Raw genomic sequence first — 26,280 nt, forward strand, 5'->3', positions numbered from 1 at the left:
TGCCACCCTAAAATGTTCAGTTCTGTCACACAACACCACAGATGTATCAAGTTTTCTGTTGCCAGATAATTTGATGTTAATTTCTCTACCAACGTCGTTTTAGAGAATTTGGCAGTACGTCCAACTGGCCTCACAACCGCAGACCATGTGTAACCACGCCAGCCCAGGACCTCCACCTCCGGCTTTTTCACCTGTGGGATTGTCTGAGACCAGCTACCCGGACAGCTGATGAAACTGAATAGTATTTCTATCTGTAATAAAGCCTTTTTGTGTGGAAAAACTCACTCTGATTGGCTGGGCCTGGCTCTCCAGTGGGTGGACCTGGCTCCCAACTGGGTGGGCCTATGCCCTTCCAGTCCCACCCATGGCTACGCCCCTGCCCAGTCATGTGAAATCCATAGATTAGAGCCTCATTTATTTCACTTGACTGATTTCCTAATATGAACAGTAACATCAGTAAAATCGTTGAAATTCTTGCACGTTGCGTTTATATTTTTGTTCAGTGTATGTCCAGATTAATAGTAATATTGCCACAACAGTGATGCTTTTGGAAGATAAATCACAGCATGAATAGATTGTAGATCTGTATTGCTTTTCTGTATGTCGTAGATTATGGAGATGAGATTCAAAATGGAGCAGGCAGATGAAATGTATTCAATGAATCATGTCGTTTACAGAATGCAGAAATAAAAGGATCCTCGCTCTCTCCATCATTGCAGACAGATGACGTCATCAACACATAAAGGGCCAAACATGACCCAGAATGTCCTGTGTGTTTCCCGAACAGCGTTGACTGTGATCAATCTATCCATAGGGTGCAAACGCAGCTACCTCCTGTTGAAAAATGGCCTCGCAACGCAAGCAGGCTATTGGCCGCGCAGATAAGAGGCTACAGCAGAACACACCGTTGGTACCCCGTGTGTGTGTGTGTGTACCGCTCCATACAAAGAGAATTTATACAAGCTAGCCAGCTGGGCACATAAGCTTCTGCACAATAAATCCCAATAATCCTTTACGGGTAGGGAAGACGGTGAGAGAGAGAGAGAAAAACACACAGTGTTCAATTAGCTTGGCCATTCTATTGGCATGGTAGAGAGAGATGTTCTCTACAGTGGCTGTGCCCTTCCCACCAAATGACATGTAAGATCACTGGAATGCATGCACTCAAAATAGGAGCACAGCTTATGACATTTGAAGCTGCCAAACACACACACACACACACACCTAGCAGATGAGACGGATAAATAAATAGAGAATAAATTCAAGTGTCTCTTACCTTCCATCATGATTGCAGATTTGCATTCCTCTATCTCCAAGGAGCCTGGAAAGAAATCAGGAAGGGGAGAGAAGCCCCTGGTTACCAGATGACACGGATAGAATAGAGAACAGCACCTAACACAGGGCTAACCTAGCGCTACAGCTAACACAAAGCCTCCAACACTGCCACACGCCGTCTGTCTACTGGCCCAGGGTCCATGCACCACGACTGGGCAGAGAGGGGAGCTGGCTGGGCTCAGTGACGATCATAAGCCCGAGAGAGGCAGTGGCTTAGGCCATGGATGCTGCTTCCACTGCTACGGCGCCTCTAACTTACACAATCAGCCAAGGATGCTGAGAGGAGGAGAAAAAAAACTATTGGGAAAAAAAGAGAAAGAGGGGGTAGAGAGGGAGGGAGGCAGAGCGAGAGAGAAAGAGGGAGGCTTGCTGAGGTCACAGCTGCTCTCAGCCAATCCTTGAGGTTCTCTGCAGAGTCACATGCATTCGGCTTGCATCCCCTGATAGCCTGGCCCTAGAGAACGACAAACTAGTAGCCTCCCTCCATCACACCACACATCTAGACGCACACACATTCGCACACACCTACCCACACACACAGGCAAACTCAAACACAGAGAACACGCACGCGCGCACACACGAACGAACATAAATAACGCACACACACCCCTCCCCTGCCTACCTTGTGTGTATGTAGACTCTGCAGAGTGATGAATGAGATTAATTATTTGCTCGTCGACAGAATAACGAGCAGGTTAAAGTGAACTGACAGCCCATTTTGAGGACACACTCACGAACACACACCCTGATCCTGGTTACAGAATAAATGTATATGCCCTCCTAGCGGGTATACTCCATTCTCTGAAGGTTTAAAAGTCTATTTTCACAGAGCTCTGCCTTCTCTAAGTCTGCCTGCTACTCCCTCCCTTTTCTATATCACTGTTTTTGCTCTGCCTGCTGGCTCAGTATGACTGCTCTCTCTCTCCACCTCCCACCATCCCTCTCTCTCTATGCCCCTCCCTCTCTCTCTCCCTCTCCGCTGCCAATGCCATTGGGGATAACGATCAATCATTGTGACGTCAGGGAGACCGACGCCATGTACAGCTGCCTCTCTAGACCCAGCCCAACCGAGGGAGGAGCTACGGTCTTCTATCGTTTATGCTGCTACTGCTACTCTCAGCCTGGATGGACCCAGATTGAGGAGAGGAGGGAGGGAGGTGTGTGTGTGTACTGCTACTCTCAGCCTGGATGGACCCAGATTGAGGAGAGGAGGGAGGGAGGGAGGTGTGTGTACTGCTACTCTCAGCCTGCTGCCAGTGAGATGGGATGAGGGAGAGATGGAGGGAGGGGAGAGAATGAGGGAGGGAGGTGTGGATGTGTGTGTGTGCATGGAGGCTGGTGATTACTTTTAAATGTGGGGGTGGATGGAGCCAGAGGCTAAGGGATGACCACTAACGGAGTAAAGACAAAGAGTGAAAGAGAGAACAAGGGGGAGAACAAGAGAACTGGGGGAGAAAGAGAGAGATTGGGGTGAAATAGAGAAGAGGGAGAGGGAGATAGAGGATGTTTATGTTTCTGGCTACGGAGCAGAGACTGAATAGAGAGAGACATGAGCTGCTGGACAGCCTGACAATTAGCCAAGCACTGCTCAAGCCTCCATAACAACAACAGCAGCCACAATAATAGTGACAGAGCTACTCTTGTAATAGAAAATGATATCACTCAACAAATGACTAAATCACTTGCAGATGCAGCATATACAATATCTATAAACAATTCAGATTTAAAGAAAGATGTAAACTAGGCTTCTTACACAGGGAGACAGATGAGACACATGCTGTCCTGCCTGTTTATGAGTCCGCCTGTCACACTTTAAATTGAGCCAGCCCTGTGTCTCTTCGTGTACAATGCATTATCCGGGTCATGCTCAAGCCCATGTGAAATGTTCTCCCTCTCCCGCTTTCTTCTCTCCTCTTTTTTCCCTCCCTCGCTCTTCATTGCTTGCTCCCTCCCTCTCTCCCCCTCTCTCCCCTCATTAAGCCATGGCATGCTCCCCTCCCTCTCCCCCTCCCTCTCTCTGTACACTTAACACCCAGCAGATGCTTCCTGAGAGAAGTCCCCTCCCTGCCCACAGCTTTATCTCTTCTCCCCCTTCTCCCTCCATTCCTCAGGCTACCCCCGAGCTCTGCCAGACGAGGTGGCTACTCTCCTCCACTGTCCCCCAGAGGAGATTTAGCCACCAGCCGGTGAGCAGTGACAAATAAAAGGGAAGGAGGGAGGGGTAGAGGGGACTTGCTAAATAAAGCCTAAAGTACTACGCTGGGTTTTGATTCTGGAACATGGTGGCATTGAGAGGAGAGACGCTGGTGTTAACTGAGAGAAGACTAGACACTTACAACCAGCAGGATACACTGACTCAGTCATGGCTGTACAGCAAGGGACTGGGAAACTGCCACCTTAAATCACCAGAGACTGCTACAGCATGAGAGGGGCAAGGAGGCCACAAGACAGAGAAACACAGGGAATCAGGTGGGCACGCAAGACCACCGATTGAGAGAGGGAAGGAGAGATGAGGGGGGAAAAAAAGGAGAGAAATGAGGAGGAGATGATGAGGGTAAACAATAGAGGATACGAAAGAAGAGCTGATGAGGGAATGAGGGAAAAGAGATGAGAGGAGCTGGCAGGAGAGAACAGGAAAGCAGTGCCTTCGATCAACTAATTTGAAGGCCATGTAGTGTATTTGGCTATTTCAGCCACACCCGTTGCTGACAGGTGTATAGAATCAAGGACACTACAATCTCTATAGACAAATATTGGCACCAGAATGACCCATACTGAAGAGCTCAGTGACTTTCAATATTGACACCTTTCCCAACAGGTCAGTTTGTCAAATTTCTGCCATGCAAGAGCCGCCCCGGTCAGCTGTAAGTGATGTTATTGTGAAATAGAAACGTCTAGGAGCAACAATGGCTCAGCCGCGAAGTGGTAGGCCACACAAGCTCACAGAACGAGACTGCCGAGTGCTGAAGCATGTAAAAATCACCTGTCCTCAGTTGCAACACTGACTACCGAGTTCCAAACTGCCTCTGGAAGCAATGTCAGCACAAGAACTGTTCATCGGGAGCTTCATGAAATGGGTTTCCATGGCCGAGCAGCAACACACAAGTCTAAGATCACCATGAGCAATGCCAAACAGACGCTGGAGGGGTGTTAAGCTTGCTGCCATTGGACTCTGGGACAGTGGAAACGCGTTCACTGGAGTGATGAGCCATGCTTCACCATCTGGCAGTCCAACGGGCGAATATGGATTTGGCGGATGCCAGGAGAATGCTACCTGCCCAAATGCATAGTGCCAACTGTAAAGTACGGTGGAGGAGGAATAATGGTCTTGGGTGGTTTTTGATGGTTCGGCCCATGCCCCTTAGTTCCAGTGAAGAGAAATCTTAACGCTACAGCATACAATGACATTCTAGATGATTCTGTGCTTCCAACTTTGTGGCAACAGTTTTGGGAAGCACCTTTCCTGTTTCAGCAGGGCCCATAAGTAAGCACATCACTGTTAGTCTACACCTGTTGTTTACGAAGAATGTGGCAAATAAAATGTGATTATGATTTTAAACTGCTGTGGTCGGAGGGGCTTTGCTCGTTTTAGTTACTGTATTTCTATTGCTGGAAAACTGGAGTACAGCTCAGGGTAATGGTAGGTCACTGTCACAACAGCCTACTGCAAGCATGCTTATTGAGACATGCTTACTGGCCAGGGTGTGCAGGCTTTTGTTCCAGCTCAGCTCTAACACACATGATTCAACCAATTGTGATCTAAATTGAAGATTGTGATGAAGTTATTAGCTGAAGGAGGAGTGTTAGAGCTGGGCTGAAACAACAACAACAAAAAACATGCACTTGCTATTGATCTCCTGGACTGGAGTCTGGGACCCCTGCATTTGGCAGATAATGGTAGCTTCCATCAGTTGCAGCACTCCGCACAACTACAAGCAGTTACGTCAGATAGCCAGTAGGAGGAGGTGAAGAGAGTAGGAGGAGCTGAAGGAGCAAAACCCACAGAAAGGAGGACAGAACGTTTCCTGTGGAGAAGATATCCTCATCCAGAGCCAGGTATTTAGCATTTGTATTTATTTATCTTAAAACACTTGGCTCGGTCCTCACCTACCAATTGTCTACCCCTTCTGTGGTGCAGCTCTACTCTACTAGTCCCTGACCCATTTCTACTGCAGGTAGACTAGAGGATCCTTTAAGGACAGCAGCAGACCACGTGGGCACTGTTCTGATCTACATTGTGGGCCTCCCTCTAGTATACCTCTCTGTGATGCCGCTGCACCAAACACAACCAAGAGAGTAACAGGTACATTTGGGAGGGGCATGTATACATCCGCATGCACAGAAATAAAAAAGACAACACAACTATAGAATGCACACATACTTGTAAGCACCGCAACGCACACAGTTGCAGTGCAGTAGTGCGCCCGCACACATTCACACAGAGGAAGTTGACAGAGAGGGGAGGAAAGAGAGAGAGAGGTGCGCATACCTGCGACAATGCGAAACCAGCCGGTACACAGCTCCTCAGCCATCTACAGCAAACTCCATGGAGCAGGTCACATATCTGGAATATCCACAGGGGGACAGAGAGATGGAAGGACAAAGGGATGGGAAATAGAGATGGACGGCAGAGAGTCTGTGAGGAGAGAAAGAAAGAGAGGGACCAGTCGCATTAGAGGAGGAGTGAGGATGACTGCACCTGACTGAGTTCCCTGGCTGAGGGGACAGATGCGCACACACACACACACACACTGAAGGACCTGTGGAAAATGCTAATGTAGTCCTGTAGAAGTGCTGTCTGGGCCACTGTCGGTCAGTGAAAGTGACGATACACAAACAGCCTGAGAGTACCTGAACGGTGTAGAAAAGAGCCACTTCTCTGTGCACTGAACACTGGGCCAGTGGCATTAACCCCTTGCACACTGGGAGAAAGAGGGAAACGAGCAAGGAGAGGAAGGAGAGAGAAGGGTGAGAACAGGGAAAATGTGTCAGATTAGTAAGAGAATTCAATGAAACAGGATGAATCCTCCTACTTTTAACAGTCTTTCATTAATGTATGGAGGAAATAAAATAAACATAAACAATAAACAGGATGGAAAGACAAACTTTCTGCGGCAGGGACACCAGTGCCACATGCCTCTGCTGCCTCCTGCTGGTTGTATTCTAAAAAAAAAAAAGAGTGCATCTCTTTCTATACATCTGACACTGTCATAACACTGGCCTTGTGAACTCATCGCTTGGATTATTACACTTGGCAGTGTTGAGATGTCTTTTAAACGTCACTGTGGTTGACACAATGGTTAACCACCCTTAGATGTCAGGGGTCACATATGCTACATAGATGGTTGTTGGTATAAAACAAATCAAATTACCTACCACATCAAAATGCAATTGAATTAAAATGGCAAAAAAAAAATAATGTAATAGATTGCAGTTTCAGCGCCTAATCAGATGTCATCTTAGACACTCTGAAATCAGACAATGAACTGACTGCATAATTGTAAAGACAGGCGGACAAATTTAAATGCATCTAGAAATGTAACATCGGACAGGACAGATTTTTACTAAGCCTAGAATATCCAGTTGAAGTGGTGCACTGCCTGTCTCAAGCCTGAGTCGGATACAGTCTCCATCAAACAGTTATAGTTGTGACTAGATGATGTGTCCTGATGGCACTACATGTTTTACACGTGTGCAACTCCTACATAAAACATGACTACTGGCTGGCTCAACTGACTCTTCGTCCCAGAATACTGTATGACCCGTCCTTACAAGCACGGCCTTCTCTGCTCCTGAGCGGAGAGAAAGATGTCATTGATATCAGAATATCAGAGCAGAGCTGAGCCTGCTGCTGCAATGTCATCTCAACTCAGTATCTATTTTCCTCCTCCACTTTTATCAGAGCTCAACAGCCTGTTCTCGACGCTTACAGACACGATCATTCATCTGCTGAAGTTCATGATACAGCAGTTCTTAATTGCCAGATATTCCTCCCACATGTTTGACACTGTAACAAGGTGGGGGATTTTCCATTTCAAACGCAGCAGAATTGGACAAACAAACAGGCTGCCAAGACATCCCCTCGTCCTCTCCCGCTCTCTCTCTCTCTTTTTCTCCCGCTCTCTCTCGCACGCTCGCTCCCAGCCTCCATCAGTCTATCTCGCTGACCTACTTTTACTCTCGCATCAGCAGAGGGCAGTCTTGCACTTGGCACGTCGTTTCTCCATCATTCGTCTCTGGATCCCTTCACATCCCTTTTCAACAACAAAAACAGCAGTGTTTTTCCACTAACCCAGAAACCAATTAAATATATATCCAATAGTAAGCTAAAGGTAAAGTGTCAATTTTCTGGCGATCTATTTGAAAGGAGGGTGATTGATGATTTGAGTGCTGGAGGAGTGAAGATGGTACTTCTGTCCCGAGTGCTGGGCAACGGTCAAACATGTCCCCTCGGCGCGTGATAGCGGTGCAAAGACGAGAGGGGAGACCAGGAGTGGCGAGGGACAGCGGCAGTCAAGGGGATGACTAAAGGTGTCAAACTGAGGCTGAGCTGACACAAACAAACATTAAGATAGAACCGTGAAAGGTCTCCTGCTCTTTTTTTCTATCAATGTAATTGTCTGCATCATTTGCAATCCCCCTTATATATGTTCTATAAATATAATATATATATATATATATTTATTTTCCTTTATTATTTTCCCCTAACCCTACCACCTCTCCCCTAATTGGAGTAAACTAATGGAAAAGAACACTTAGGCTTCCACTTCCAATTTATACATACTATATACAGTGGGGAGAACAAGTATTTGATACACTGCCGATTTTGCAGGTTTTCCTACTTACAAAGCATGCCGAGGTCTGTCATTTTTGTCTAGGTACACTTCAACTGTGAGAGACGGAATCTAAAACGTGATCCTAACTGACCTAAAACAGGGAATTTTAACTAGGATTAAATGTCAGGGATTGTGTAAAACTGAGTTTAAATGTATTTGGCTAAGATGCATGTTAACTTCCGACTTCAACTGTATACATAGCATTCGATTAGTTCCAATAATATTTTATCATTTAAATTGAAAAACTAGAAGTTTTTAATCTGGCGTCGTTTTGTGTATCAGTTCATAAACCATGTGGCATGGAATCGGTACATCGAAAATCTCCTCCCAAATATTTAAATGAAATTGGTATACTTTTTTTTATACATCACAATTTTCTTTAACCAATTTCGGTTCCTTACTTTCCTTACTTTCTCCCCCTTCCACTTGCCTCTTCCATTTTTGCAGTAATACTGCAATTAGTTGGTTGTAATTTTGGATAAAGCAGAAATGTCCATATATTTTTGTTAGCTGCATGTGTGACAACTCCCCCAGTCCTATTTATGACAGAATTTACAAAGATTGTACAAGTGCTTGAGAGAATGCCAAGAGTGTGCAAAGCTGTCATCAAGGCAAAGGGTGGCTACTTTGAATAATCTAAAACATATATTGATTTGAATAACACTTTTTTGTTTACTACATGATTCCATATGCGTTTCATAGTTTTGACTTCTTCACTATTATTCTACATTGTAGAAAATAGGCTAAATAAAGAAAAACCCACAAATGAGGAGGTGTCCAAACTTTTGACTGGTACAGTATAAATAACCCTGTCTAATTGTCTGGTTTGCCATTCCAAATAAAATGTAATATTTTTTGCTCATATAATAAAAAAAATCTAAAAAGTCGTTAGATGTAGGCAGGGCCATAAGCAAATAGGTAAACTGGGATATGACTAAAGAGTTAATCAGAGTGATTTTTCCACACAGTGCAGACATTGTTAATATTGTAAATGAAGATTGTAGCTGGAAACGGCAGATTTTTTATGGAATATCTACATAGATGTTCAGAGTAGAGGTTGGCCGATTAATCGGAATGGCCGATTAATTGGGGCCGGTTTCAAGTTTTCATAACAATCGTAAATCGGTATTTTTGGGCGCCGATTTGCCGATTAACTAGGTAAGTCAGTTAAGAACACATTCTTATTTTCAATGACGGCCGAGGAACGGTGGGTTAACTGCCTTGTTCAGGGGTAGAATTTCACCTTGTCAGCTCGGGGGATCCAATCTTGCAACCTTACAGTTAACTAGTCCAATGCAATAACAACCCGTCTCTCTCTCGTTGCACTCCACAAGGAGACTTGGAGCCTGTTACGCAAATGCAGTAAGCCAAGGTAAGTTGCTAGCTAGCGTTAAACTTATCTTATAAAAAACAATCAATCATAATCACTAGTTAACTACACATGGTTGATGATATTACTATATATTATCTAGCGTGTCCTGCATTGCATATAATCTGACTGAGCATACAAGTATCTGACTGAGCGGTGGTAGGCAGAAGCAGGCGCGTAAACATTCATTCAAACAGCACTTTCGTGTGTTTTGCCAGCAGCTCTTCGTTGTGCGTCAAGCATTGCGCTGTTTATGACTTCAAGGTGGCTATCAACTCCCGAGATGAGGCTGGTGTAACCGAAGTGAAATGGCTAGCTAGTTAGCGCGGGCTAACTAGAGGGACGGAAGCTATACTGTTACACTGGCAATACTAAAGTGCCTATAAGAACATCCAATAGTCAAATGTTAATGAAATACAAATGGTATAGAGGGAAATAGTCCTATAATTCCTATAATAACTACAACCTAAAACTTCTTACCTGGGAATATTGAAGACTCATGTTAAAAGGAACCACCAGCTTTCATATGTTCACATGTTCTGAGCAAGGAACTGAAACGTTAGCTTTCTTACATAGCACATATTGCACTTTTACTTTCTTCTCCAAACACTTTGTTTTTGCATTATTTAAACCAAATTGAACATGTTTCATTATGTACTTGAGGCTAAATTGATTTTATTGATGTATTATATTAAGTTAAAAATAAGTGTTCATTCAGTATTGTTGTAATTGTCATTATTACAACAAAACATTTAATTTTCCGATTAATCGGAATCGTCTTTTTTGGTCTTCCAATAATCGGTATCGCCGTTGAAAAATGATAATCTGTCGACCTCTAGTACAAAGGCCCATTATCAGCAACCGTCACTCCTGTTCAAATGGCAAGTTGTTTTAGCTAATCCAAGTTTATAATTTTAAAAGGCTAATCATTAGAAAACCCTTTTGCAATTATGGTAGAATTGAGTATCTGGAGCATCAGCATTTGTGGGTTCGACTACAGGCTCAAAATGGCCAGAAACAAAGAACTTTCTTCTGAAACTCATCAGTCTATTCTTGTTCTGAGAAATGAAGGCTATTCCATGTGAGAAATTGCCAAGAATCTGAAGATCTCGTAAGATCAGTTTAATTGCTTCTTTAAATCAGCACGACAGTTTTCAGCTGTGCTAACAATTATAAAATGGTTGTCAAATGATCAATTAGCCTTTTAAAATTATAAACTTGGATTAGCTAAAACAACGTGCCATTGGAACACAGGAGTGATGGTTGCTGATAAATGGGCCTCTGTACGCCTACGTAGATATTCCATTTTTTTTTTAAATCTGCAGTTACCAGCTACAATAGTCATTTACAAAATTAACAATATTTCTGATCATTTTAATGTTATTTAATGTGCTTTTCTTTCAAAAACAAGGAAATATCTAAGTGACCCCAACATTTTGAACGGTAGTGGACATGTATTTTCCTTTCCATGGTAGCAAGATATTGTCTATTTTTGCTAACTTTCTATTAAAATGTATTGTAATGAGATTATTTCTTTCTTTCGGGATATGAATACTGAGTATGTCCACTTCACTGTCAGACCATTTTATTGGTAAACTACACAGTCATGTAAAAGTTGTATTTTTTGTGATCCAATACATAATATAGTACACATTATAATTAGATTTTAATAGCTAACATTTCAATGGCCATAATAAATAGATATGCCAATAGTGGACCACCTTGTTTACTCCTTGATAGGTTAAGAGTTTCTGTGAAGTAACCATTATTTACTATTTCACACCTAGGGTTACTATACATAACATTAACCCATTGAAAAAGGTATTCTCCAAAATTGAAATATTCCATTTATATATAAATTCCAGTCTTACTTTATCAAAAGCCTTTTCAAAGTCAGCTATGACAACCAGGCCTGGTTTCACAGATTTTTCACAGTTTTCTGTTGTTTCCAGTACTTGTCTTATATTATCTTCAAGGTATCGTCCATTTAAAAAACCTGTCTGATTAGGATGAATAATATCCGACAATACCTTTTTAATTATATGCACTTTCCTAGAATTGTTACATCACAACAATGAAGTGTAAGGGGCCTCCAATTTTTTAAATGGACTGAATCTTTATACTTACCACCTGGGTCCTGTTTTAGTAATAGCGAAATCAGACCTTGTTGAGTATCTGATAATCTACCATTTTTATAGGAGTGGTGAAAACATGCTAATAACGAGTACATCAAAAAAATATACCTCAACTGGTATGCCATCCAGCCTTGGAGTTTTCCTGGATGTAAAGGCTTTAATTGCATCAAGAAGTTCCTCCTTGGCTTTGTGTGAATTTGGCTTTCACACAAGTATTTCTGTACAGCTGTTCATTTTACATTGTTAATAGAAGAAAAAAAACATTACAATTAACTTCGGACGATGCTGGGACAATTGTGCGCCGCCCTATTGAACTCCCACTCACGGCCGGTTGTGGTGCAGCCTGGAATTAAACCAGGGTCTGTGGTGATGTCTCTAGCACTGAGATGCAAAGCCTTAGACCGCTGCGCAACTCCACTCGGGAGCCCACTTAGATCATGTATATTCAGGTAGAAATAAGTTGTGAAGCAATTGCTCTCTATCCCGCTCAACACACATTATTCTGTCTCTTTAATGTAGCAGGCATAAAAGAAACACACACCGGACAAGTAGGCATGCAATGGATTATGGTCATTGTAATGTCACCATGGAATGGCCAAGGCTCCATTCCACCAAAACAGGCTGACATTTCTGGCAGTCTTTTCAAACAGCTCATATACTCAAAAGGCATCATCATACTTTTCACAATATTATTCCAACCTCATAGTGTGGAAATATATATAGAACACAGGTAAATCACGTTTTTGGCTGCACTGGGCCTTTAAGGTAGTGTGTGTCCCAGTCAGAGCTAAACCCCATCAGCAACAGACTAAACAAACCAATCAAACGTCAGCAGACCAACAACCAGTAAGTGGATGCTAATTACCCTAAAAGGCCCAGATAACCCCACCCTTACCCTAAGTCTCTCCCTCTCCCTTGGGCAGGGCAAAGTGAGCTGTGTCTGGGGTGTCATTGTGTCATTAGGTCACTGTGGGCAAGACAAATAGAGGACATGGCTGGCCGAGCGGCACGTAGGCACATGGACATAGCCCAGTCTTATCACCTCCTTGCTGAGTCTTGCTCTCGCTTGGCCTGGTGGAATGTTTTGGTTAGAACCCACCGCTTCCTAATCAGCATTCCTCATCACCAGGGCTGACAGAGGGGAGTTGCGGATCGCCACGGCAACCTGCAAGAAGAGCCACGCTGCTGCCGTTCAGGACTGAGACAGGACTGAGACCTGACACACAGCCCAAGGGCCAGGGGAACTGAATGGACTTCCCTTTCAGAGGAGAACATCAGGACACATTGACTCAGTGTGACGACTCACTGTGGACATTGGTGCTTTATCTTCCTGCAGTGGTCCCAATGGTCTTAAACTAATAAGGGATAACTGCTGTATGTGATGGTAGCAACACAACATGCCTCTTCCAGTAAGACTGAGCAGTGAGCCCTCCTCTTCACAGAAACAATAGGTGTACTGTTTACTCCCCAGATTGGTTCTGTTTATTGTGGAGCCTCTCTCTACTTAGCCTCTACCACAGTCTATACTAAATAACACTCCGTAAGACTACAGACCCCTACAGTTTTAACTACCTGGCCAGGACAAAACTCTAGACCTTAGGTCATGTAATCAAGAAAAACTCATGTCCATATGCATATTATAATAATAACTAGATTGCAATAGTACATGAAGTACTATTGATGGGACTTGCTTTAACTCTTTAAAAGTATTTTTTGTGGTAATGGTAAATGTTTAAAGCAAAGCAGTTTTAAAGTATGTATGGTTTAGAAAAATGTTATAGTAGTGATACTGTTTGCAGTAGTAATGATGGGGACTGGTTATAGTTGAAAAAGTAGGTAGATGAAAAGTTAAAATAGCCTGAACATTTGAAAGTTGGTTTGTTGCATCTAGCTTGAACAGTTTAAGAGTTATTGTTGGTGAGTTATTTTATGCTAATTTCTATAGACTGTAAAACATGTTAAGACTTTGAAGTTAGGATAATGTGAACATGTGGAAGTTGGTTTGGTGTCTTTACCTTGAACGGTTCAAGAACGAATGTTGGGGTGTTATTTTACTCAAATGTCTATAGTTATAGTTGATAGAAGTTTTACAGAATTTGAAGTTAGGATAGCCTGAACATGTGAAAGCTGGTTTGGTGTATGTAGCTGGAACAATTTAAGAGTTACTGTTGTTGGGTTAAAGTATTCAAATGTATATAGTTAAAATTCATGAAAACTTTTATGAACTAATAAGTTAGGATAGCCTGAACATGTGAAAGTGTTGCAATTATTGTTGGTAGTAATTATATGCATGCACATTTTCGTAGATATAATTTATAGCACAGACCTTAGCTAGACCAGAGCTAGTGCGAGGCACAGCTAGCTAACTACACCCAGGACCAGAGCTAGTGCAGACCAGCGCAATAGTGGTGATCAGTAGTTTTGCGGTCAGTAGTTGTGGTTCAATAGTTGTGGTCAGCAGTTGTGGTCAGTAGCTGTGGTCAGTAATTGTGGTGGTCAATAGTTTTGTGGTAAGTAGTTGTGTGGTTGTGGTCAGCAGTTATGGTGATTAGAAGTGTGGTCAATAGTTGTGTGGTCAGAATATATGTGGTTGTGGTCAGTAGTTGTGTGGTTGTGGTCAGTAGATGTGGTCAGCAGTTGTGTGGCTGTGGTCAGTAGTTGTGGTAAGTAGTTGAGTGGTCAGTAGTGGTGTGTTCAGAAGTTATGTGGTTGGGGTCAGAAGTTATGTGGTTGGGGTCAGAAGTTGTGTGGTTGGGGTCAGAAGTTGTGCCCAGGTGGTTGTGGTCAGTAATGGTGGTGGTCAGTAGTTATGGTGATTTAGTTGTGTGGGAAGAACTTGTGTGGTTGTGGTCAGTAGTTGTGTGCTTGTAGTCAATAGTAGTGGTCAGTAGTTGTGTGGTTGTAGTCAATAGTAGTGGTCATTTGTTGTGTGGTTGTGGTCAGTAGTTGTAATGTGATCAGTAATTGTTTGGTCAGAAGTTGTGTGGTTGTGGTCAGTATTTGTGTGAATGTAGTCAGAAGTTGTGTGGTTGTAGTCAGTAATTGTGGTGGTCAGTAGTTATGTGGTCAGAAGATGTGTTGTTGTGGTCAGTAGTTGTGTGGTTGTGGTCACGAGATGTGGTCAGCAATTGTGTGGTTGTGGTCAGTAAATGTGGTCAGTAGTTGTGCGGTTGCGTTTAAAAGTTGTGTTGTCAATGGTTGTGTGGTTGTGGTCCCCAAATGTGTTCAGTGGTTGTGTGGTTCTGATCATAAGTTGTGTGATCAGTAGTTGTGTGCTTGTGGTCAGCAGTTGTGTAGTTGTGGTCACTAGACGTGGTCAGCAGTTGTGTGGTTGCAATCAGAAGTTGTGTGGTTGTGGTCAGTAGTTGTGGTCAGTAGCTTTGTGGTTGTGATCAGTAGTTGTGTGGTTACGGTCAGAAGTTGTGTGGTTGTGGTCAGTAGTTGTGTGGCTGTGGTCAATAAATGTGGTCAGCAGTTGTGTGGTTGTGGTCAGTAGTTGTGTTCACTAGATGTGGTCAGCAGTAGTGTGGTTGTGGTCAGAAGTTGTGTGGCTGTGGTCTGTAGTCAGAAGATGAGTGGTTGTGGTCAGACATTGTGTGGTTGGGGTCAAAAGTTATGTGATTGTGGTCAGTTAGATTTGTTGCCAATGAAATGTACCTGGCTAAAAGGTGAGCCACTTTCGTGGTACCGGTTATCCTGAGTTGAACTCAGAGTTGACCAAAGTTACCTCCTCAAGCCTGATTCATAGTATAGGGCACAGTAGAACCAGTTCAGTGGTAAATCTGATGACGGTGACATCTCAGTTTACCCTCAGCCTTGTTTTTTTCTCTGCTCCACAGTTTAACACACACCGAGTGGAAAAGATTAGTTAGTCACCAGTGTGTGTGACGCTCCGTGGTCTGGTCTGCAGCCTGAACTAATGAGGTGATGTCAACACCAACCCAAAGTGTTCCTCTTACTCAGAACCTATTAGCACATCCACAGGGGCCAGGTCTGTATAAACATACAGCATTACTCACTCCACTATCAGATCCCATCTTTAAACATACGTATACAATACACTGCCTGCTCTGATGAGCTAGTTTCCCCAAACCCTCAAAATGGAGTTAGCAACTGACGTGATTTGAGGACGTTTCAAAGGAGATTCAAAAGTGCAAAAATTATGGAATTATAATCAGGAAAGAGTGCGATATTTGTCCAGGCATAGCAGGCCATCACCTCTAGGCTAAAAGTAGAAAGTTATAGCTCTAAGCATAATGCAATTATAAATGGAATGGCGTTTCAGAAATGATCCATAAACGATCACACTTTCATAACCATATCAATCTCTTTCTCTCCTCTGTCAGTCTCTCGTTCTGACTGGCCACCCACGAGGAAGCTAATATGGGTTTTGCGTATGCAGTGAAGTACTCAGCAGCCTAAAAACCTAATGTAGGGCGTGAGCTCCGCCGAGTCCAAGACTATTCTGACCTGGCCCCCTTTTCAGGCCCCGATGGCTGGTCTCCATGGAGATATGGAGTCCTATAATTCCTAGGTTAACTGGCAGGAGCCCTGGTGCTATTGGGGTGAGTCCAATTGTAGGACTACTGACTGGTGCTATAATACTGTGGTGCTCCGCAATGTTGTTCTGTGCTATGATGCATCTGTGCTTTGCCATACCGTGCACAGTTGCGTGGTGAGGTCCCTTATGGAGCCAATAGAGAGAACGTGAATATTGGGCACTTCTACACATAACACACACAAACAACCACACACACACCAAAGGCCGGAACATCATGTCGGAGATTCCCTCCAGCGAATAAAAGCAGGAGATATCAGAGGGACACACACATAAACCTTCCTGCGCAGCCCTACAGTCGTGCTCGTCAGCGAGTTACTTCACACCAGCTGAAATGTGTCACATAATAAAGCACATGTTCTCCCACCCTTACTCCATAAGCAGAGCCTCGGGTCACCGCCGCACTACTGAAACAGTTCACCTCGCTGCCTCACACCACTCCACCTGCCTCTGCCTCATACAGGCATGCCATGGGGAGACCCGGGGAAATGACTCAGCTATGAAATTTACAGACTAACGCCATGAGTTTGAAGTCCACTTGAAAAGTCTGGTTTAAAAGAGGAAGACTAACAGCCTCTGTACAGTACAGGAACGCCTGTAGAGTAAAGGCACAAACCTACGCACACAGACCAGCCTGAGTGAAGCCCTAGGATCTACCATTCCTCTTCCAGAATCAACTGTTTCTTCCATTAGGGCCCTATCAAATCCGCAACGTGGAAAACACGGACGGAATCACCGAATGCATACATTAACAATATTCAAAAGTCTTGTAGTAGATGGAAAGGGTTTCTCAAAAACCTTATCAATTAAATGTTAACTACAAAGTAGCCTACCTGGCAGAAGGATATCATGATTATTGCATCACCCAGTGGGCGCTAACCAAGGTTGCCAGGTGCACTGTGTTTCATCCGACACATTGGTGCGGCTGGCTTCCGGGTTGGATGCGCGCTGTGTTAAGAAGCAATGCGGCTTGGTTGGGTTGTGTATCGGAGGACGCATGACTTTCAACCTTCGTCTCTCCCGAGCACGTACGGGAGTTGTAGCGATGAGACAAGATAATAGCTACTAACAATTGGATACCACGAAATTGGGGAGAAAAAGGGGAAAATATATATATATATATTTTTTTTAAGATCATGAAAGGACATCAACCACCACAGCCACGGCCTGTTCACCCCGCTATCATCCAGAAGGCGAGGTCAGTACAGGTGCATCAAAGCTGGTACCGAGAGACTGAAAAACAGCTTCTATCTCAAGGCCATCAGACTGTTAAATAGCCATCACTAGCAGGCTACCACCCAGTTAATCAACCCTGCACCTTAGAGGCTGCTGCCCTACATACATAGACATGGAATCACTGGCCACTTTATTAATGGAGCACTAGTCACTTTAATAATGTTTACATACTGCTTTACTCATCTCATATATACTGTATTCTAGTTAATGCCATTCCCGACAATGCTGGTCCTAATATTTATATATTTCTTAATTCCATTCTTTTACTTTTAGATTTGTGTATTGTTAGATACTACTGCACTGTTGGAACTAGGAACACAAGCATTTCGCTACACCCGCAATAACGTCTGCTAAATATATGTATGTGGCCAATAAAATTTGATTTGAACACTGCTAAACAAAAGTAAGCGTCTTGCTAGGTGCACACTGGAATTAAAGGGTAACTACAGAAAAAAATCTACATTTCTCAAATTTTTCCCAGACTTCAAAAGTGGTCTCATGACGTGGTTTAAGCATTGTTGCGGACTTAGAACATCCAAACTAGTAGTTTGTCTATTTGAGAGTGAAAACTTGGAAAAAAAAGAGGGAGGGAAACAGAATTTTGGAAACAAACACAAACGTAATCAGGCCAAAAATAAAACTGATTTTATAGGGTCCAAATTCCTTCTACCAACTAGAGATGGATTATTCATGGTTGATGACTCCCGCAGGTGTGTTTGTTCATCCGTGCGTACTTGTATGGGTGCATCATCCCTGCATCAGCAGCTCGGGTGTTATCCCCTGCTATTTATGCTCCGGTATTCAGACACCGTTCTAATGACGTCATAAAGACAAGTCTGAACAGGCTCTGACTAGAACACAAAACACAAACATCCCTTTTTCTATCTCTCTCACAGTCGGGCAGTGGTGTGATGGTGACTACGTCACAAATGGCACCCTATTCCCTACATAGCGCACTACTTTTGACCAAAGCCCTGTGGGCCCTGGTCAAAAGTAGTGCACTACATACGGAATACGGTGCCATTTGGGTTGCAGACGGTGTGGTGTAGGTGTCAGACCTTTGTGTAGAGTAAAGCTCTAGGATCAGTCTGTTTATGCTGCAGGGTTTCACTGTGCAACACAGGACAGAAGACGGGAGGGGAGGAGGAATTTTCCCAGGCTTCATTCCCAGGCAAGCACACCCAAAACTCACACCCCACCCGGTCTGCTTGGCGCTCCGCTCCCTCACAATTTCCCATCCTCAACCCTGCCTTGAACTCTCCATGGCTCTCCCTGGCTGGCAGACTGAGTCCTCTTCTCACATTCAGACTTGGGTTCAAATACAATTCAAAATCATTTTAAATATATTTAAAATACTGCGCTTGACTGAGCTTGCCTGGCTTAATGGATAAATAAAATATTCCCAAAACAGCCAAACCTGCCCATCTGGCAGGGTAGAGCAAAGATTTCAAATAGTATTTAAAATGAGGTCTGCTCATATAGTATAAGCTAATGGGACATGAACATCATGTGTTGCCTAATATAATACCCAGAGGGAACCACAGTTCCGTGTTGAACATCCTGTTGTTTTTGTTGATACTAGGGCTGTGACAGTCATGGAATTTTGGATGACAGTTACTGGGCAGCCAAATGATCGCGTTCTACGTAATAACCACTCGAATAGTACATTTTCTCCTTTCCTCCGCATGTGTTGCCATAGAAAGAATGAATAGGATGCCCGTCCCCATTCAAGTCAATGATGGCATAATGGGTGGACTGGCAGCCAATGAGTGTACCAATAGGAGCAGAGCAGGAAATAGAAGCGGGACGGGTACATATCAATATGTGCTGTGATGTGTTGATTCAACTCACCTGACATCACAAAAAATAGATTCCATTGCATGAGCCACATCAGATAACATCAGTTGAATGAACATTCTATATTACCATGGAAATGATTGTGTCATAGAGTGCGTCTTGAGAACGTTCATAACAATGGTGCAACGCAAACAAGTGGCGGAGTTGCAATCTATGAATAGGATCTTTATGGTTAGAAGTTCCAAGCCCATTCTATTAATCGTTTGCTACAACACTTTGCTTGCTTCGGCAAGGGGGAACAACGTTGAATCATGTTGCTAAGAGTCCATATTAAATCGCCGAAACGGACTCAACTGCACGAATGCCTCGCCGTCTCGTCTACAGTCAGCTGTGATTCATTTTCATGACGGTCTTCATCCGTAACCGTCGGTTACACGGTTATACAGTAATTGTGCCACCCCTAATTCATAACCATTTCAAACTCCTCTTTCTACCAGAGGCCAGGCCAGAGAGCTGAGTATGAGCGACCATGCCAAGACCATGTCAGATTTACAAGGGTATGGAAGAGGAGCAGGGACACTAGTTAAACATTAGGACCAGTATGACTAGTCATTATGCATAGTCAAGTGGGCCAGTGTGTTACAGAGAGGAATGAGAGGCCTATGTGTACCAGGATCCTGGTACGATAAAAGAGACGACATACACACACATACGTCAGATGATAACTGTCAAAACCCTCAGAGTTGGGAAAGACACAGTGTAAGTGTCTGTTGAACCTGCTATGACATTTCAATCTGACACTCCGAAGCAGGCCCTGACTCAACAGATCTTATGTGATCCACTCAGGCTAATCGATCAGACCGGCTGTCGCCGAGCTAGCTAACTGTAGCTAATTTCCAAAGTGGAAATCAAGATTGTTCAATGGTGAGACAGACAGACGTCTCAAATCAACCACCTTAGCCCAAATCGACCTCACTAAATGACCACCGTTCGCACTGCCAAAAGACAATTACTCAACCCTTTCAGAAAAATGTTGGTTCTGGTTTTCTTCCTTTTCTTTCCCTCTGTTCTAACGATGTTGTGCGATTCCAGAAGGCTTTTTCATGTGGTAGATCTCAGGGTTGCGTAATAAACATTGACCAGCTGCTAAATTCTCTCAAAGTGGGTATGTGTGTGGAGAGTTAGCCAGGCCAGGAGAGGAGGGCCGTGGTGGTTATGATGCCTGCCAAGGGGCTCAGAGTGGAGCCAGGCTGCGTCAGGGACCTCTTAGCTCTGGTGCGCCACTCGACTCTTAGTCCTCATTAAAAACTCCCTCAGTAATCAGATAAATGAGAGAAAAATGTAGGGGGAGGGGGGCGGAGGACTTCAACCCATGACATCCATCTGTCTGTCTGACTCATGTCTGTCTGTCCTGGGATCTATACGTTACCCAAAAACTCTTAAGTATCTACCCCGAATTAAGATGTCCGCAGAAAGACTGGGGTATTAGCTATGATATGACACCTTGAGTTTGAAAACATCCATTTTGGTTCTGAACTAGAGTGATGGGTCCTTGATCTGTACAATACAGAAATGCATAATTATGAATGTCATTCTCTTCGTGGTGATGTATCCTGAGGTACACAAAGGTAGACAAAATGAATATCCTCCTTGGCATGTGCAGGTATTATTCTACTCACTGGCTATCGTTCCAATGAGCGCTGCCCACAAACAAGACCACATTTGGTTGGTCCAGACTGGACTAAATCTGTACCAATAATAGTTTAACAAGTTAGCTCATCACCATAGAGCACAGTGGAGTCCAGTATAGCATAGCACAGTAAAGGTAAGAGTGGAGTACAGTACAGCAGAGTACAGTACAGTAGAATACAGTGCAGTAAAGAAAAGTCGAGTAGAGAATAGTTCTATACAGTACAGTCCAGTAGAGTATATTACTAAACCCTACTTTTTTTTTTACTGTACCAACCATATACATCTATGTTTCACAAGTTTGGACATTACAGTGCAGCTTATTAGAGCACAGTAAAAGTACAGTATAGTAAAGTAGAGCACAGTACAGTAGAGTATATTATACTGTACTATACTCATGTGTGCTCTACTGTACTGAACTACACTACTTTTCTTTACTGTACTGCAACTGTGGTCTGTGACTATGATTTCTCATTGTGGCCAATTCAATTGCAGTAATTCTGATATTTTTCATGTCATTTGGTTAGAGTGACGCGTTTTAATCACTTAATAATTATATTATAAACAAAATTGTTTTCAGTAAAAACACTAACTAATTGGTAGTTCTACCTTCATTTCTTACTTCCGTGAACTTTCATAATCCTCCCTCCTCAAGAGGGAGAGAAATGAGAAATTATTGATAATCTCCAGCACCATCATATGTGAAAATGGCATGTTTCTATGTTTGCTAGTGAAAAGATTTCCAATGGCATCATCGGTGTGCATAGTGTGATTTTAACCCATTATGAGCAGGCATTGCCTACTAATTGTCCACTAATTGGTTGGTGATGTCATTGGAAACACTTATCTTCCTCTATATTATTTACTACAAAACATCTATATCTAGTGGTCAGAACCTGTTATTATCAGGATGTAGGATGGGATATAAACCTAACAACTTCAATTACATTTTTTTCTCCCAAAAACCTTCTCAATTAAATGTTTGATGATATCATGATTATTTACATCGATCCAGTGGGTATTTGTTTTGCTAACTCTACCTTCACATATGCAGTACAAAAACACCACTAAACAGCCACTTCCTAGGTGCACACTGGAGTTAAAGGGTAACTACACCAACAACAACAAAAAATCCAGACCTCAAAAGTGGTCTTCTGATGTGGTTTAAGCATTGCGTGGGCTTAAAATATCCCATTTGTTTTTCTATAAAAAAACTGGGAAAATGGAAACCTGGAAATTAATTTGGGAGAATACAAAACAAGAGTCAGGCAAAAAAAATTATCATATTTTACAAGGCCCTATGGGTGTCATGGCTTGCTGAAATGAAATGCAGTGATCCAACAAAAATATTTGTAATGTTACCAATGAACTACTGTATGTGTTTAGATTTTTTTATTTTTTATCCTGAGCTTTCTTATAGATTGCATTCAGAACCCTTGATTTTTTCCCAAATTGTTTGTTACGTTACAGCCTTATTCCAAATTGGATTAAATATTTTTTTTTTTACCTCACCTATCTACACACAATACCCCATAATGACATAATAATAATCACATTTACATAAGTATTCAGACCCTTTGCTCTGTAATTTGTTGAAGCACCTTTGGCAGCGATTACAGCCTCGAGTCTTTTTGGGTATGACGCTACAAGCTTGGCACACCTGTATTTGAGGAGTTTTTCCCCATTCTTCTCTGCAGATCCTCTCAAGCTCTGTCAGGTTGGATGGGGAGTGTCACTGCACAGCTATTTTCAGGTCTTTCCAGAGATGTTCAATCGGGTTCAAGTCCGGGCTCTGGCTGGGCCACTCAATGACATTCAGATACTTGTCTCGAAGCCACACCTGCGTTGTCTTGGCTGTGTGCTTTGGGTCATGGTCCTGTTGGAAAGTGAACCTTTGCCCCAGTCTGAGGTCCTGAGCACTCTGGAACAGGTTTTCGTCAAGGATCTCTCTGTACTTTGCTCCGTTCATCTTTCCCTCGATCCTGACAACTCTCCCAGTCACTGCCTCTAAAAAACATCCCCACAGCATGATACAACCACCACCATGCTAGATATAGGACAGACAGTTCAAACCCTTGAAGTGGGTTTGAAGTGTCAAAAGCTTTCTATGTGTCCGACAAGCGTTATCTGCCCTTAACCTTGTTCTGAACACCTCCAAAATTAAGGTCATGTGGTTTGGTAAGAAGAATGCCCCTCTCCCCACAGGTGTGATTACTACCTCTGAGGGTTTAGAGCTTGAGGTAGTCAGTCACCTCCTACAAGTACTTGGTAGTATGTCTAGCCGGTACACTGTCCTTCTCTCAGCACATATCAAAGCTGCAGGTTAAAGTTAAATATAGACCTGGTTTCCTCGATAGTAATCGCTCCTCTTTCACTCCAGCTGCCAAACTAACCCTGATTCAGATGACCATCCTACCCATGCTAGATTACGGAGACGTAATTTATAGATCGGCAGGTAAGGGGGCTCTCGAGCGGCTAGATGTTCTTTACCAATCGGCTCTCAGATTTGCCACCAATGCTCCTTATAGGACACATCACTGCACTCTATACTCTTCTGTAAACTGGACATCTCTGTATACCCATCACATGACCCACTGGTTGATGCATATTTATACAACCCTTAGGCCTCACTCCCCCCTATCTGAGATATCTACTGCAGCCCTCATCCTCCACAACACCCGTTCTGCCAGTCACATTCTGTTAAAGGTCCCCCAAGTTCGCTGCAGCTAGCGACTGGAACGAGCTGCAACAAACACTCAAACTGGACAGTTTAATCTCAATCTCTTCATTCAAAGAATCAATCATGGACACTCTTACTGACAGTTGTGGCTGCTTTGCGTGATGTATTGTTGTCTCTACCTTCTTGCCCTTTGTGCTGTTGTCTGTGCCCAATGTTTGTACCCTGGTTTGTGCTGCTACAATGTTGTTGTCATGTTGCTACCATGCTGTGTTGCTGCAATGCTATGTTGTTGTCTTAGATCTCTCTTTATGTAGTGCTGTGTTGTCTCTTGTTGTGATGTGTGTTTTGTCCTATTTTTTTTATTTAATGTATTTTTAATCCCAGCCCCCGTCCCCGCAGGAGGCCTTTTGATTGGCCGTCATTGTAAATAATTATTTGTTCTTAACTGACTTGCCTAATTTAAAAAAAAGTTAAATTTAAAAAATACCACACCCCCTCAGGCCTTATGGCTTAAAAATAGCCTGACCTTATAATATAGACCTACCAATAATAACTATATAGATAGTGATTTTTTTTGTTCTTTGTAGGGAAGGGGATATTCAAATGTACATTTTTATATATTATGCAAATGTTGATTTACACTGTAACATTAGTCACATGTTACAATATTGACTAATTTGATCCAGTGTAGTTATCGCTGCATCACAAGTTCAAAAAAACATGTTTAGAAAATGTAAAATCAGATGTTAATAATAATATTCTGTAGCAAAAGTATAGAGGAAAGTTAGTAACGTGTTTCAGGAGGTTGCAGTGTTATGAAGCGATCTGTTGAAGTTATAATTTAAGATCTTATTTTATGCTCCTAATAGCCTCCCTCTCTTCTGTCTTGCGCCCCTCATAATCATGGTTCATCCGACTCATATTGAAACTTTCAAAGATCTTCGACGGTCGAGAAGAAACAATAACATTTTCACACCCAATCGTACACCGATTACGCAATAATTTATCAACAAGGAAGCGCTTTCAAAACATCTCTACTCCACCTTCCAAAACAAATTCAAATTGTAACACATGATGATATTCACCTGTGCGTCCGTCGTCTTCTCTCTGCAGTGTAAAATAGGTATTTATTCGACAGAATTGCCATGTAGTTAGTTCAGTGACGGTGTCTCCGCATCATTAGAGTTGATATGCACATGTCGCTGTACTTGTCACGAGTGAAGCAGCACAGAGACATGTGTTGTGGTGAAGTCGGCTGGCTTTTCCAGTAGAGCTACACTGGATTCTCTGGGCGTTAAAACACAACGTTTCTGTAACAAAGTAAGGTTGGCAAATGCATTATGTCAACGGCTTTCAAAGTTTTTCAGCGGGGACCCATTTTTTTCGGGATGGTACTTACTCTAGAATGTAGTGGAATATGGGTAAATTCAAGAGGGTGCTACTAAATGAATGTCTACTTTGTTTTATTTAGCCTATGCCATTATACATTACATACCATTAAACTGTTCTCTACAATATTATCACCTGATTAAATCATAATGTTAGTTTGTGGTGTGACCGTTGCTAGTTTAGACCGCACAGCTATTTGTTATATCTAGACCATATTTCGGCTTTGGACCAATCAAACTCAACTAAATATTCTCGTCAGTTTCGGCTGTACTGTAACCCCGACCAATTAACGTTGCGAGGAACATTTCTATGGCAATTTAAAGGGAAAGACTCAGAAATAGCCATGAAAAGTGGAACAGATTTTTTTTCAGGGAGGGTAGATGTTAAAATTCAGTCTGTTAGCTTTGTAAATTAAGATACAGTACCAATCAAACGTTTTGACACAACTACTCATTCAAGGGTTTTAATTTATTTGTACTATTTTCTACATTGTAGAATAATAGTGAAGACCTCAACACTGTGAAATAACACATATGGAATCATGTAGTAACCAAAAAAAGTGTTAAACAAATCAAATATATTTGAGATTATTCAAAGTAGCCACCCTTTGCCTTGATGACAGCTTTGCACACTCTTGGCATTCTCTAAACCAGCTTCTTAATAATACATTATAGTCCCACTAAACGCAAACCAGATGGATGGCGTATCGCTGCAGAATGCTGTGGTCGCCATGCTGGTTAAGTGTGCCTTGAATTCTAAATAAATCACTGACAGTGTCACCAGCAAAGCACCCCCACACCATCACACCAAGAAGAGACTAGCTTGGGCCAAGAAACACAAGCAATGGACATTAATTAGACTGGTGGAAATCTGTCTTTTGGCCTGATGAGCCCAAATTTGAGATTTTTGGTTCTAACCGCCATGTCCTTGTGAGACGCAGAGTAGGTGAACAGATGATCTCCCGCATGTGTGATTCCCACTGTGAAGCATGGAGGAGGAGATGTGGGGGTGCTTTGCTGGTGACATTGTCAGTGATATATCTAGAATTCAAGGCACACTTAACCAGCATGGCTACCACAGCATTCTGCAGCAATACGCCATCCATCTAGTTTGTGCTTAGTGGGACTATAATTTTCTTTTCAACAAGACAATGACCCAACACACCTCCAGGCTGTGTAAGGGCTATTTGACAAAGAAGGAGAGTGATGGAGTGCTGAATCAGATGACCTGGCCTCCACAATCACCTGACCTCAACC

The 26,280-nt window shown here is 42.9% G+C and overlaps 1 protein-coding gene across 14 annotated transcripts in view; it reads right to left on the reverse strand.

Annotated features, from left to right (window-relative positions):
* Positions 1-25,153, reverse strand: part of LOC112250532 (SH3GL interacting endocytic adaptor 1a) — a 105,603-nt gene extending 80,450 nt beyond the window's left edge. For 3 of the 14 annotated variants that reach the window (XM_024420863.2, XM_024420808.2, XM_024420829.2), the window contains exons 1-4: positions 25,035-25,146; positions 24,721-24,945; positions 5,825-5,971; positions 1,277-1,321 (exon numbers count right to left, since the gene is read on the reverse strand). In XM_024420863.2, the coding sequence (XP_024276631.2) occupies positions 1,277-1,321; positions 5,825-5,867 (88 nt within the window). In that variant the 5' untranslated portion in view covers positions 5,868-5,971; positions 24,721-24,945; positions 25,035-25,146. Of the gene's footprint in view, positions 1-1,276; positions 1,322-1,957; positions 2,241-5,824; positions 5,972-24,720; positions 24,958-25,034 lie in introns of those variants that run through there. The other 11 variants (XM_024420791.2, XM_024420799.2, XM_024420782.2 and 8 more) reach the window with 8 other exon arrangements.
* Between the last annotated feature and the right edge of the window lie 1,127 nt (positions 25,154-26,280).

Source organism: Oncorhynchus tshawytscha, linkage group LG01 (assembly GCF_018296145.1).
Source record: "Oncorhynchus tshawytscha isolate Ot180627B linkage group LG01, Otsh_v2.0, whole genome shotgun sequence".
Taxonomy (NCBI): domain Eukaryota; kingdom Metazoa; phylum Chordata; class Actinopteri; order Salmoniformes; family Salmonidae; genus Oncorhynchus; species Oncorhynchus tshawytscha.